The sequence below is a fragment of the Chiroxiphia lanceolata genome, chromosome 3 (assembly GCF_009829145.1).
Source record: "Chiroxiphia lanceolata isolate bChiLan1 chromosome 3, bChiLan1.pri, whole genome shotgun sequence".
Taxonomy (NCBI): domain Eukaryota; kingdom Metazoa; phylum Chordata; class Aves; order Passeriformes; family Pipridae; genus Chiroxiphia; species Chiroxiphia lanceolata.
Genome location: NC_045639.1, coordinates 60959447 through 60974809, shown reverse-complemented (window position 1 = coordinate 60974809; position 15363 = coordinate 60959447). Strand labels below are relative to the sequence as shown.

The window sequence follows — 15363 nt, the reverse complement described above, 5'->3', positions numbered from 1 at the left end:
TGCACACAGGTTCATTCATGCTGTGTTTTGTTGTTCCAAAGGTAACAGTGGAAACCACAAGGACTCTTTTTATTGCCTCAAGTAACAGTAACATCTAAAGGCTATCAGTGAGTTTTTAAAAAATGATGCAGCAACTCGAATAATTAATTACAAAGAAAAACTCATATGAATCTAGTGTTCTAAAACATTGTTAATATTATAACTATTGTTGACTGAAATTGTCATTCAGCTTCTGTTTTTCCAGAAAATACTAAAGGAAAAGGCATTATATAAGCAGGCAAGTTATAAAAAAGGACTGAATATTGAGGCTCTTTCTTTTCTTTTCCTTCTTTTAATTTAAAATGTATTATTGGTGTTGATAAACAGAAAACTTGCTGGAGTATGACAATCCTATTGTCAGATTTCGTTGTGGTGTAAGGCTTGCTTAATAGTACACAACTGAAGTTAAATACCATATTGCTAGTGTTCAGTGTTTCCTTGTGACAGCCCAGCCCTTTAACTGCTCAGAAACACTAAGTCTTAAAACACCCCTGTGAACATAGGAAGTCAAAAGATGATTATATGCTTTGCCTTATAGCAATGGCAGAACTGAGATTAACCAATATATCCATGAGTTTCTGATAACTGTATTTCATCACAGTGGTATGTGTTTGTCACAGCAAGAACTTAGATCACACTAGCATTGGTACCTTAAAACCTCTTTCTGAGTAGAAACCTGTGTCTTTCATCTTGTAGTTTGTTTGAAAGGGAAAGAAGACATCATTGTGATAGATGCAGCAACATAAGGAATGGGGAGTATAAAGCAACTTCCCTTCTTTCCTAATGTTCCCGATTTCTTCCCCCTATTTCGGTTAATTATTTTTGTGCTTTTAAGACATTTGGTAGAGGCTAGTCCTAAGACAGACAAAACCAGTAGGTTGAAAAATAAATGTAAGTAGAGATATATAAATAGATTTAAAATAAAATGCCTGATTCTGCTTAAGAGAAAGCAGAAATAACAGGTGAATGCTCCAAGTTAATTTTTGTTTGTATATTTTGTTCCATGTCTCTAAAAAATTCATTAAAAAAAATACCCAATTTCAAGTATAGTGTTTTAGAGTCCAGCCACCCATTTGACTATATCTTACTTGGCTGTGTAAACTAAAAGTTCCTCAGAAGAAGGCAAAGATGACTGTTCTGTGCTTCATTAGATCACCTGGGGATATGACTGCATGACCCTTGAAAACACCATACAAGCTATTGTGGAACATCTGCTCGGAGTGCCCTTTAACAGGGATCTCATCTTGATTAGAAAAGCAGAAACTGTGTTCTTTTTTTTTTTATTATTATTTCAAGTTCAGCATAGCTATTCAAGGATTTTAAAAAGTTCTTGTCTTGTTTTCAAATGAACCAACTGAAAAAATCAGACATGCTGTTGGACTCCTGTCTTGATAACCTCAGCAAGAACTGACTGATTTGGCCTGTGTAACCTTAAGGAATTTTCTTCTTTTATGCTAGTGCTGAGAGAAATGTAAATTTCCACCAACTTGTTGTTCATGTTGGTGAGACCAAAATTAGATCACCGATACAGCCCTGCCCCCTTATAGGAGTTGTTACATACTCCTGAATCCAGAGCTGCCTTGGTAAAGGAAAAGGAGAGTGTACTGCATATTTTGAAAAAAAAGTCACTTTTTTAAAATGCGGTGCTCTGTAAACAGAACATGTTAGTGAAAGCTATTGTTTTTCTCTTTGTTTTTGTAATTTGGAGGTGGCAGGGCATATGGCTGTCAAGGTAGACAGTTCTGTTTGGAAATCATGCAAGTAACTATCAGTGAAACAAATAAGACATTACAGTGGTTTATGGAAAGGCAAGTAGTTATATTCTTGAAAAGAAAATAAGTGAAATTGCAAAACATAGGTTTTTTTACCAGTTAACGTTATAGAGGTGCTTGTAATAATGCAGAGGAGTAGAAAAGCATTATTTCATATTAGTGTCATAGCTCATGAGTGACAAATAGAGTATCGTGTAGTACAGCCTCTTCTGTATCTTACATAGAGTTTTGAAAACTTGAGCATGATGTTATTCACTGTTGTGGCATATATATACTATTCAGAGTTTAGGATATTATCATTGATGTGTTTAGTATGTACCCTGGCTGTGATGATCAGTTGAACACTGCAGAGCACTCTTCTTAAGAAGAGTTCAGCCCCATGTGTTTTGTTTTGTGTTGCCATTTTTCCTTCTTCCTACTTTTTATGCAAACGCAGTTTTTTCTGACTTTGAGAGGTACAGCTTTCATATTTGTTAGAGTAATATTTACAAGTTGTTATATCAATGCACAGCTGGAGTGCAGGGAAATAGGAAGTGTTGAATGTTAAGAAAGACTGGGAAAATATCACAGTCCCTTAATGGAATATCACAAAAGGGCATTTGCAAAGATGAGGCACTCGCTGCAGTAAGAGGATGTGCACCATTCCTCATGTTGTGACCTTGCAATGCAGCTTCTGTGTAGACATTACATAGTAGAAATACCCTCCTTCATAATAAAAATGGTAGTATGACTTCGTTTGGAGAGAGATGGTTTTAGTCCAAGACGCCCTGTATTTTATGTATAAATACCATTAAGATTAGGGGAGAACAGGCTAAATATTCATCAAGCAATTTTCTGCAATGAACGTTGTAATTCAGATTAATACTATTTGCGCTACATAAGTTGCTGTCGAAAGGAAATGCAAAAGTCATTCAGGTTGAGGTTTTTAATCGGTGGAATTCTTAACATTTTGAAGTATGACTACTTACTGCATGTTTTTATAATCTTCTTTATGTTAAATTATTGCTTCTAGGAAACTCAGATGTCATTTTGTTTGAAATAAATGAAGTCTGTAAAGTGCCTGAGAATAAGGAGTCATTTTTCTTCTTCAACTTCTAGTGCAGTCAGCTGCCCGTATTCAGAGTTGAACTTGAACAAAGAAAGCCTCTTACCTGACCGGTTGAGTGGGGAGATGCCTGCAGCCAGTCCTGTCCCCAGAAACAGAAAAGCAGAAGCAAGTGAAAGATCCACCTCTCCTGTAATCAAGTAATTATGATTAAAGCGATGTCCATGACTAACAGTAGTACTTTATTTCTGTGTTCTGCAGTGCAGTTTATAGTTGTGCAACGGCTGAATGATTTCAGAAAGGCCTGCCTATTTATCTACGTTTTCATTTACAGGGAGGAAAAATGTTTTTATCTGTGCTTATGAAAAAGGTCACCAAGCTGTCAAAGACTGATACTGATTTTACTGTCTAGGATTTAATAAGAGTTTGGTTTCATCTTCAGTGTAACTATATAGACCACTAGTTGGTTAATTGGAATTTAAAATTGAATGTTTACCAGTTGGTTTCACTTAAGAAAATTATTTATTTGTGTTTCTTTAGTTGCTGGAGTGACCTTATAGACATGACTGTAAATTAATGTCACTCTGTGAAGAACAGCCACTGTTCTGTCATTATGGTGGGAGTGAGGAATCAAGCTAGTGTGACTGAGTTTTGCAAGAACAATGCTAAAGTCTGTAGCTGAAGCTTTTAAACAGGAGCGCTGGAAAAAAAACAAAGGAGTGTGATACCAGGATGATTATTTTCTGATGATGATTTTATGTAAGAAATTGTAGGTACTGATTCCTGTGCTTATTTTGGGCTATGGGAATACATAGAGAATTTAAGAAGGAAAGGAGAAGAGAGGCTTTCCATTCTTTTTAAGGGCTGCATTAATATAAATGTAAAAATGTGAATTTTTGTAGTGAAGATTTCCAGTTCCCACTGTAACGACCATGTATTTTCAATAGAAGGTATTTTAAATTGCATTCTTGGAAACAGTTTCAACTTCATGCTTTAAAAACCAAAATACTACACTGTCAAAGAGCACTGCTTGATTCAATTGTTCTTATAAAATGTAGGATTTTAGAAATCTGAAGTGATTTAATTACTCACTACCAGGTAGCTCGGGTACCATCCCAGTGAATCCAGTAGCAGTTTGAGGAGTGTCCTCTGTGGTGGGAACTGTGTCAAGTGCTACTTTTTTCATTGTCCCAGTTAAGAGGCTACATATGACATGTTAAAGGATGCATAGTGGTATATCATGGGAGAGAAGGGATAGGAGGAAAATGATACTTCAAAGTGTTCTTGTCTTACAAGTATTTGAAGTGGTTAGCTTATTATCAAAAATACTATTGGATAAATTCTGTTCCTATTGAATTTCCTAATCATTTTACCGTTGATTTAATGAAGAAGAGGATTCTGTACTGTGATTTCTGAAAATCCCAGGTATACAATTTTGTTGGTGGCAAGTAAACCATGTATTTCTTAAAACAAAAAATCCTACCTTGTATGTCTTCTGTTATACTAATGACTCTTTCTCCATAGAGAAAATAACTTAAACAACAGCTTAGCTGCTTCAACTTTTAAACACTCTGTTAATTTGTTTTAAACAGTGACAGAAAATGCCCCAGCCCTGGTCACTTAGGTATGAAATCTTTGGCTCACAATCGACCATCTGGGAAGACTGGACCAGAAACAACTAAGTTGGAAGATGCAGAAAGTAAATCTCCTTGCAAGAAGCCCCTCTTATGCAATGTGAAAGAAAAGAAGGCACCTGGGTAACTCTCAATTCCTTTCAACCTATTGGTTGTTTGGAGTCAGTCAGTGTAAATTGTAACTTACAGGGCAATGCAGTCCAGTAATTTGTCTGTGGAATTCTTCAAAGCAGTGGGGAAGGAGATGGAACTTCTTCATCTGTCTTTATTTTAGAAATAGGGGGGAAGTGAGTATCACAATGTATATAATAAATAAGAAACATGTATCAGATGAGAGGAAAAATACCTACAATACAGATCAGTTATTGGAAGTTGAGATCCTTCTCCTAGGTCTGTGTACAAATACGTTATTGTGTATGAATAAACACGTAGAAATGTGGGAAAATTAAAAGTAGTTCCTTAACTTTCAGCATCTGGAGTACATTTTTGACAGAAAATGACATGAGATAGTTTCCAAGATTGCACTGGAAAATAATATTTATGGTATAAAAAAAAGTTATTTTTGAAGTTAAAAGATGCAATTCCGTATTTTCATGGGGTAAATATGTGAGGCAGTAGGATTCCCTACATTTTTAATTAGTTACGGTGTCGCTGCTTTATTTTATTGGCTGTTTTCATACAGAAATAGATGACACCCTGGAACAAGAAGTGTTATGTGTTATATATTTACATGTGGTGTTATTTTGTGCTCATAATATATGTACTGTGTTAGCAATAATAGTGTCTCAAGAGACAAACATTGGAGAGTTGGTATTATATGATAAATACCCCACAGTAAAGCTGATGATTGAAACTTAACTGTTTTTTAAGGATTGGACTTCGATGGTCCTTATGGGTCCCTTCCAACTCAGGATATTCCATGAATTAAATCCTCTGAAAACACTGCAAGATTTTTTTTAAAACTTATTTTTCAAATTGGGTTAACCAAATCTGGCGGTGTTTTATGATTTCCCTTCCTTTTTCCACTAGGTTGTTTCCTTTGTTGCAAAAACCTATCCTAAATTTAGTATGTAGCTTTTTGCATCTTTTTAGTTTTGGCCAGCTTTTCTTTAAAACATTCTTTCATGTTATTTCAATCGGATTATAGTGTTCAAGTTATATTGGAAAAGTTCTAGTAGGAGCATCAAGCAGTGTTGGTATAATTTTTATACTCCAAATAAGCAGCATAAAGTAGTCATACTCAAGTGAATATAAGCAGGAAAAAAAAAGACAGTTTCAAGTGTAATTTTGAAATAATCTGTGTTACAAAATAGTTGTCATTCATCATTTTAATCATCATTATAGTAAATTCACCTTTTTTTTTTTGAAATATACTTTAGCTTTACAGACTATCTCTTACAATTAATTGAAGAAAATTTTTGATTTTTATAGAAAGTGTTATCTTTGGAAGACCTAAGATAACCAATACATGTGCTGTCTGTTCATTGTTGAGTCATTTTCATTAAGAGAATTAACAGTCCTGTGCCAACTTTGAACTACCCAGAGACTTCTCAGTTTGTATTTGAACTGTTTGAATACACTGATGACTGTCTGCATTTTATCATCTAGCTTTCCATATTCATTACGTATCCAGCATGGTCATAGAGGACTTTCAGATGAGTAATCTTCCTTTGAAAAGGGCATAAAAAATAATGTTCACAACTTTAGGTATATATGAACTGCTTGGGTTATAAAATATTGAGCATCTGGTTATTGCAGTACCCAGTGGATCTTTTTAGATGTGTATTCAAAGTACACATGCATAATTGATGACATAGATACGTACACTTGTGTGCTCTTTAGCTGCTGAGTTCACAGTGCGGGTTTAATTCTGTTTGACTTCAGTTCAGTTGTGTATACCTTCATATTCCAGGTAATCTCTTGTTTCAAAGAAGTCCTTGATTGAGGATCCAACCACATAGGAAACCAGACATGAGTTTTAGTATGTTGTGTTAAACTAAGTGGTACTCAGCTAATCTCCAGTTCCACTTGCTCCTTTTCTTTTTTTTTTTTTTTTTTGAGCTTTCTATGCATCAAACAATTATACTAGAATATTTTGGTTTGCAGAATTATGTATGTAATTACTGCTTGCTTTCTGTCCCTCTGGAATGTTCCTAGGATGAAAATTCAGTATAAAAATTAAATGCCTATAGCATATTCAAGTTTAATTTTAAAGTATCTTCCAAGTAGCAAAAGAATTTCCCTGTAATAGGAATTCCACTCTGGAAATCTTTACGGTGAAAGAAGGTGAACACTCACACTTGGGAATCAAATTATACTGCTTCTTAAAAGGCAATTCCGTTTGACTTCCAACCCTTTCCCCAAAACCTTCAATTTATGCTACTATCTTGTATTTAACGAGTGAGGTAAAATTTCGGGATGCATGTTGCTATGAAAATCATCCTCAGGAAAATAGGGAGGTACCTGTTTCCTCACAGGTTTTGGTGATCTCTTTTCCTCACGTTGAATTACAGTTGTCATTTCCTTTGCCTTTGGATCAGTTGCACTACTTTGTAGCAGGTTATTTTAGAAGTTGTCTGTGTTTGTGGAGTTAGGAAAATAATTTTTAGGTAAATAAGTCAAGGTAACGTTTCTGATGAAGATACTGTGAAGGAGGCCTTTGTGGCACAAGAAGGCATGCCTGCTGTATGCATTCCACTGGTATTGTTTGCTGTACTACAGAAGCTGGATTTTCTGATTTGCTGTGTTCAGTGTTCATTTTTTCACTATTAATAGTGTGTTAATTACATTATTATTGATGTCAGTGACCTCGAAGCTCCTAGTTGATTTAATGACAGATGCTTTCTTGTATATAATATAGAAATGATATTTAACGGTATAAATGTAAACAGTGGAATTAAACAGGTCTGTTTCTTCTGTGGATTTGTGTTTTGAGGTTAGCTAATCTTGATGTCTAACAAGGTGTTAGTCTAGACTGGCTTTTTATCTGTGTTTGTGACATTTCTAAAGGGGTTCTTGTTGACTGCTTCTCTGGTACGTAGGTGAAGCATCCGTTCATATAGTAGCAGGCTTTCTTGTAGTCTTGACTCTAAGATTTCTGTCTGGTGCCTATTTTTAGAAAATGCTCATTATGTACTTAGTATCGCCGAGAGCTCTGCATCTGTGATGATTTAGTAAGAATTGGCCAAAGTGTTCTCAAGTTCTTAAAAGCACAAGGAAATACACACGTAGTGTCAGCAAGCTCATATCAGCTTCATGTCTGTAAGAAATGAAGCTGGGAATACCTTCTGAAGGCAGAGTTTAAAAAGGAATTTCCCAGGGGCTGATTTTAAGATGCAAATGCACCCACACCCACCTTGAGAAATTCTCTTATTTTCACCTCTCTTGCCCAATTTTTCTCAATAGGGGAAAGATGTTCCCTCTGCAAATATTTGGGCTGGCAAAGCTGAGGGAGCAGCCACAGGCAGCAGGCAAAGAGTGACTTTTCTAGCTGGGTAAGAAGCAATGCAAAAACATACAAAGGAATACAGATATTTTCAGTAGGATCATTAACTGCTGCACAATAGGGTGTCAGTGTAGTAAAGGAGTTGATGTCGGGTGGAGATGAAGGTTGGGCAGAGAAATATTAGATGTTATTTCAGACAGCTCCTGAAAATGGCCTGGATAACCAGTAAGGCTTTGTAGGACATGCAGGTATATATGTGGGTTTACGCTTCCCATCTTGTGCTGTGGACACATCCACCGCCTTTATTTGTATATTTTCCAGTTTCAATTATGAAGTCAAATGTGTTGATGTGATTTACATAATCTTAGTTTACAGTATTCTTGAGACTTTGCAAAATTCATGCCAGTAGTCATACCGGAAATCAAGTCAGAAATTACATCCTCTCTGTTTTTTTATTTTATGATGATACAACATCCTTTATGTGGGAATCCTGGTGTGTTAATAGCATTGTTAGCAAGAGATGTCATCATGCTTAGTGATTTTTATGATGTATTAATAAAAATTGAACATCTTATTTTCCTCAGAGGAGTATTACAAACAAAGGACACCATAAAGAACAAAGAATGTGAAGATGAGGAGACAGAAAATAACCTGCTAATTTCAAATGAAATTAAAGGTAAATTGTCAGTACTTCATTTGTTTCATATTAAAATCTGCAGAATTGAAGCAGTGTGATGTTCCTTGAAATTCTCATGAAACTTATTCATGAGAATTCTCATTACAATTTATTTTTCACATTCACTATTTGTGTCCAAAAATTTCTTGACAGCAACACTTTCAGCACTGTCTCTCTTTATCTTATAATCATCAAAGGCTTTGCCAAGAATTTTATCACAGTTGTAAAGAGGAGTGCAAAATAAATACTGATATAAAAAATTTCAATTTAAGAATGTTTTTCCACTGACTTTTAAAAATAGGTAATTAAACCAGTCCAAGTTGTAAAAGTATAACATTCACTTACTCAGCCCAGCCTCGATCTTGTTGAGGGTGACTGCTAGAGTGGATCCTAGTTGGTCAGACAGGAAAATTTCTAAACAGTCTCCTGTGCAGTCTGATACTTTCCAGCAGCCCATATGCAGAGCAGGCTCTTTATTTTTCATGAGTGTTAAAGAAGAATTGCTAAAATTTTTACCTCACTGAAAAACTGGAGGCAGTCCAGTGGAGGACTTGACATGTGAAGAAATGTTGAAAGAATTTGGGACAGGAAGTCTTGGAGCAATGTAGTCTCGGTCCTCCAATAACTAAAAGGTAGTTACAGAGAAAATGGAGGTATGCTGTCTTCCAGGCTACTCGGTGGTGGGAAAAAGGGAATGGACAGAAGTTGCTTCAGGGAAGAAAAGGAAGAAACTATTCACCCTGAGAAAAACTGGAGTAGGCAACTCAGAAAAGAGGTGGAATCTTTCTTGCTGAAAATCTTTAGGACTTGGCTTGATAGGGCCCTGGGTAACTTAGTCTAATGCCCTGCTCTTAACAGAAGGTTGCATCCTATGGTCTCCAAAGGCCCCTTCCAACATGGACTTTGCTTTCGTTCAGTGATTCTGTGTAGTTGTATGTACTACTCTGTCAAAACTCTTGGCTGTTCACAGATCCACTTGGGCAGATTGAGGTAGCTGTTCGTTATTCATTTTTATCCTCATTGTTCAGAAAGAATACAGCACAAATGCAGAACATCACAGTCTTATATTTGATAATTATTTTGTGCGTGTGAAACTTGATATGTCAAGCTAGTTATTGGATTGAGTCAGTGCATTGTTTCAGTGCAGCTTTTGCTGCAGTATTTTATTAACTCATGCAAGGTCAGTACAAAGCTAAATGTCTTAATTTCCTGATCTTAGTTCCTTACATTTTTAGATTTTATTCAGCAATTTGTGTGCAACAACACAAAGTTTATAAGGCTTTCATCAAAATTCATAGGTCTTGAGTAACTGTGGTTCTTTAAGGGCTATGTATCTCATCTTTGTAAAATCCAGAAAATTCTTTGAGACTAGTAGAGCATTGCATAAAAATAAAATTAAGGTAGTGGTTTATTTTTAATTATTAACCTCTGATGCATTTTTTTTAATCTTAAAATATCATTTATCTGCCAGCACTTTTCAGATAGATCTAAGAGGCACTCTAAAGAATGTGTAAAGTGTGAGAGATTCCATCTGTTGTAAGAGCTGTGAAAAAGGTGTTATGGTGTTTTGAAACATGATGTAGTTCAGAATTCTAGAGAAAATGAAGCATTAAAAGAAGAAAGTCTCTAAAGCAAATAAAGAGAGGTTTTGGTCATTTTAAGTGTTTTGTTTCAGCAGAAAGGAAGCATGCAGGTTTTGTTTGACTTTGCATTATACAAAAGAGAAAAAAATTCAAATAGTTGGGAGCATTTTAAATGGTCTGGAATTCTTTTTTAATTCTAAGAAAACTGACCTGATTTTGTGAAGCATTTTGAGTTTGACAGAATTGACTATTTGGATAAAGTTTTACCAACAAACTCTGCTTGTTAGGTTCTTGCATAATAAGATTTATGAAAATAGAACACTTTCTTACATTACTGTCTAGAAAAGTTGTCCTTTTTATAAATGTAATGTTGTGTTGTTATGTGTTTTAATGTGCCATAATACTTAATCTGTAGGATGGAAATGGGTCATTGAGTTCTTGCTATCATACTCATGGAAAACTCAAGATAAAATAATTGTGGTTTGGGGAACTGTGACTCTTGGTACCCATGCTTGTTGCCTTATTTCTTCTGCCTGTCACTTACATAATTATTCTTCAGCCTGCTTTTGCCATGCTCTCTTGACTAGTTCTCTGCTGGTAACTTTAAATGTGTACTGCTATTTTCCCTTTTTTGGAAAAAGATTATTTGGAGGTGAAGAACTTCACGGAAATCATGGTCCGTTCATACTACCTTCTTTTTATGGACATAAATTTTGTGCTTAAAAACTTTATACATGGTAAGGACTAGAACCGTGCAGGAGGGAATAGAGCAGTGTTAATGGTCTGTCATTAATGCTAGAAAGTATTTGCTATTTAGCTTCTTTGAAATATAAGGTTATATTTTGTTCTTGCTAAGAAGATAGAGATGGATTAAAAACGATATGGTTCAGAGAGAAGGATAACGAGGTGACATAAAGTATGAAGAAGAATGTAAAGGCAAGTGGGCTGATGCTGAAGCAAAATGTCAGCAGATTTTGGGTCAGGTTTAAAAGTGTGAACTTACTACCTCTGACTGCTATCTCGTGTGGAGCTGGCAAGCAGATTTTGTTTCTTCAGTCACTTAAATGGTTCAAGAAGCTGTTTGTGGCTCTGTGATGAAACTGGCTAACCTTTGGTGCACCTCAGGTTACTCCTCTCCTAAATGTCCCAATTGAGACATAAGTTTGAGTACATGTCCTGTTTTCCCTGGCCTAGAAACAGAGATTGCCTCTCAATGGGAAGCGGGGCTTGTGGAGCAAGGAATACAAGAGAATGAGAGTGGGGAGAACTTTGAGATGTCTGGTGTTACAGACATAGATAGCCAAAATGCTGTGGTTTGGACTTTCTGTTACAAGAAGGTTACCCACACTAAGCCTAAACTTCCTTTTGTCAGTGACGTGGTTATACCTGCTGCAGGGTTAGGGACTTTTAGTTTTTCTTTCCTCCCATCTAGTTGGGTAAATTGGCACTTTACGTGGTCCTTTCGTGCTCTTCATCTTATCTGTGAGGCAGATACCACACAGGCTGAGGAGCAGAGTTATTTATTTATGTCCAAATCCTCAAAGGCATTAGGTATTGCATTCTTTTCCCTGTCAGTAAATAGAGCTCTCGAATGTGAGTAGATGAAGTACAAGGTTTGGCATTTTGCAGTGTCACCTTAGCTAACTTATTTCCTGCTAACCTCATTCATAAACAGCTGACCTGTGTTTGCTTGAAATTTAAAACCCACAGCACGGACAGATGACCAGCATAGATTTTTCATCTGGTACTGTTAGGGTTTGACACAGCTGTAAAGTACTGAAAACAGAGACATAAATAACCTCAGCTGTCATTGCTGCTATGCATGTACCTATATGCTGTTATGTACAATTCGTTTAGATGTGTGAATATGGGGTATAATTTGTGTGATATTATCTTCACACAATATTGTAGTTTGCTATTTATGTGGCAGTATCAATGTATTATATGTTTTGTGAATGAAAGACAGAAAAATAGCTAAATACTTGTGTTCAACTATTAAGAGATCTTTTTTAGAATGAAAAAGTCGGAGGATAAGCATGGGAATGAGATTCAAGGGAACAATTAAAAAGATACTATTCCGTAAAATAGGCTTTACATTCAGCATGCTTGCTGCCTTACAAGACTCATTCTTTTCTCACTGAGACTTTTACTAGTATTAGAGTCTCTAAGGAACATTTGAAGAACAACAGTGAAATGTAAACAGACAGTTAGAGAACTCACTTCCAAGAGTGAGAGTATGATGATAGTAAAAAATCAAGGAGTCAAATGAGTAGGCTGACAGTGCTGACTAAATGGCTTATCAGCTAACTTCTGAATAATAGACATCGGTGTAAAATGAGGATAAGTCTTGAAAGTAACAAAAAATTAAGCCAGAGGAGCAGAACAGCCCAAGCAAGTATAATAACATCCTATATTGGCCATATTACATATTCTAGAGGAGCCTCACTGTGCATTTCCAATGGATTTAAATGAACGTAGATGTCTTATGCATTTTGACATCATTCGAGGCATGCCTCTTCACTCTTTCCTCCTACACACATCTGCAACTGCTGCTTTTATCCAGACAACAGCAGCAACAGCAGCATGTGGCTGAAGACACCCTCTCATCCAGGACGATACCTTTGAGGCCAGGGGGGTGGGAGATCATCCATTATGGATGAGTAAGATAAAAATCAGCATGAAGGAGTTAAATGTTACTTTCCAAAAAAAAACCATTCAGTTAAAGCAGAGAATTTGCAGACATTTGTGATTTTTTTTCCTCAGAAGAACTGAAAAACTTTTTCTTGTGAATGAGCCATAAATGTTGCGTGGGCTGGAACTGTATAACTGATTCACTTGGAATTTTGTAGCAGTGCGTTTCTGCTCTTGATGAATTTGTAACAGCTCAACCCTGGAATTAAGTTAATTCTTGTACTGCTGTACAACTACTAAATATGTATGTGATTTATTGTACTAAAATATTTTAAATTATTTGACCTATGGTGTGGTATGCTAAGAGTTGTCATAGAATTGTGTTTTGTAGAAAGTAAGAGTAGTTATATTTATATAGAACCAATATAATGATAGTCATACTAGTGGAAGAACGCTCATGGTACTCTAATTTTGGTGTAGTCAAAACTGTACAGCTTGTGTAGGCAGGCCCATATCTATCAATAGAAATGAACGTGCTTTTACTGTGACTGATTTTGTCATTGACTGAAGGATTTAATGCTTGTTTATTGCTTCCTTTTGTTGAAGATGTTGAAGAACCCAGTGCACAGAGGCTTTTTTCTCAACCAGTTATTGTGACTTCCAAGCTGCAAATCCCTGGCCTACCCTTGCGCTGGGAACAGCAGAGCAAACTCCTTCCAAGTGTAGCTGGAATTCCAGCCAGTAAAGTTTCTAAGTGGAGTACTGATGAGGTAGGTTCACCCTTTATCTTCTGTCTTACTACCACTGCCCTTGAAGGTTGATTCGGAGGTTTAGATTATTCCCATATATTAAGAATAATATATTAGTACTCAGAGGATTAGACTCAGCCAGACCTAATGTAACTGATCCCCAAAATGCCTGTTCTGCTGCCTTCCAGCCTGGAAGCAGAAGTGTTAGTTCATATGTGTATAGATACAGATAAATATGTGTATGTATATAAAAACGTATTAACTGGCATTAATAAGGGAAAGGAAAGAAAAGTGCTAAATGTACGGCCCAGCATATCAAGTGCTCACAGTCTACACTACTAATAGCTAGTACCCACACAAATGTTCTGAGGAATGGTTTAGGGGTCAACATGAACCAAGAGCTCTTCCTGGTTCATAGTTTGGATATGGCACACTGCTTTGGAGGGTGAGAATATAGTCCAGAGAAGAATGGTATGGGTATGGTCAGGCCATAACACCTGATTTTAAGATTAGAGCCCTGCCTCTGTTCAAGTATGCAATAAGGCTTGCACTGGCAGTTTTGTCACTGCTTCACTTTCAGAAGCACATATGACTAAGGCAGTTTTCTGTGCCTGAGGCAGTCAGATCTCCTCTAATCAGAGAAAAAAAGAAGCATGGACGTTTTTCAAAGTCCTGTGGACTAGAGTGGGATGTATTCCTTTAGTTTGCTGATTTTGTGAATCCTGTTCTTAGACACCCATCTGCATGACTCCATGCACTTACCAAAGAAGGTGGAACACCAAATATGAGGCTATAAAAACAACATTCATTAAAAGACTTTAATGATTGTCAATCATAAAGACCATTTTGAGAAAACACAGGTCTTAATAAATCTTCTGTTGTATATTTTGGTGATAGGTCTCTGAGTTTATACGGAGTTTGCCAGGATGTGAAGAACACGGCAAGGTGTTTAAAGATGAGGTGGGTGAATTTTATTTCAAAAAGACATAGAGTACAAAGCTTGGTGGAAATACTAATTTTGTGTCATAACTAAAAATGCATATAAAGAAGTAGGATGAAGTGCATAGAATCACAGAATTGTCACGGTTGGAAGAGACCTATAAATCATCAAGTCCAACCCTGAACCCAGCACTATCACCGTAACCCTGTAAATTCAGATACCTCCTTAAATACCGCCAGGGATGGTGACTCTACCACCTTCCTGGGCAAGCAATTCCAATGCCACATTGTTTAAAGTCAGATGCAAATGTATGGAAGATTAGGTTGGTTTGCAGGTCATGAAGTGGGAGGAAAGAAAAGTGTCACTGAGGTCTCTTGTGCTTTTCCAGCTTTTTTCCTGCCGATTGAAATTACTTAGGAACTTTCTGATTGACTACTGTTGTTTCTTAATCTGGTTTGAGGAAATTAATAAACAGGTATGTTATTTTAGTTCTGCAGGACGTTAATAAGTAAAATAAAGCAGAACAATGGTTCAAAGTAACTATGTCTTAAAACTCCTTGCATCTTGTCTGATCACACTTGGCTCCTGATGCTCTTCCTCCTGATATAGTCAATTTATGAATGTGATTTGAGTGAGCAGGAATTGAGAAGATCTGAAGGTTCTGATGAAGTTCAAAGGGGCATTATTCACTTTCCTAGCATGCCAGGTTTGCATTTCTAGTATCTGAGAAGATTGTCATTCCAAAGTTGTCATTAGGAATGGATATGGCTTTTAGGTACAGTAGGGCGTTTTAAACTAGGTTGACTTTTTCTTTTCTGCTCAGAGGTTTGTTATTCCTGTTAATGCTTA

General features: G+C 36.3%; 1 protein-coding gene across 6 annotated transcripts in view; it reads left to right on the top strand.

Moving 5' to 3' along the window:
* L3MBTL3 (L3MBTL histone methyl-lysine binding protein 3) overlaps positions 1-15363 on the top strand; it is a 77980-nt gene that overhangs the window by 59049 nt on the left and 3568 nt on the right. For all 6 annotated transcript variants that reach the window (XM_032683502.1, XM_032683504.1, XM_032683503.1 and 3 more), the window contains 5 exons: positions 2910-3056; positions 4449-4613; positions 8520-8611; positions 13432-13595; positions 14472-14534. In XM_032683502.1, the coding sequence (XP_032539393.1) occupies positions 2910-3056; positions 4449-4613; positions 8520-8611; positions 13432-13595; positions 14472-14534 (631 nt within the window). The remainder of the gene's footprint in view (positions 1-2909; positions 3057-4448; positions 4614-8519; positions 8612-13431; positions 13596-14471; positions 14535-15363) is intronic.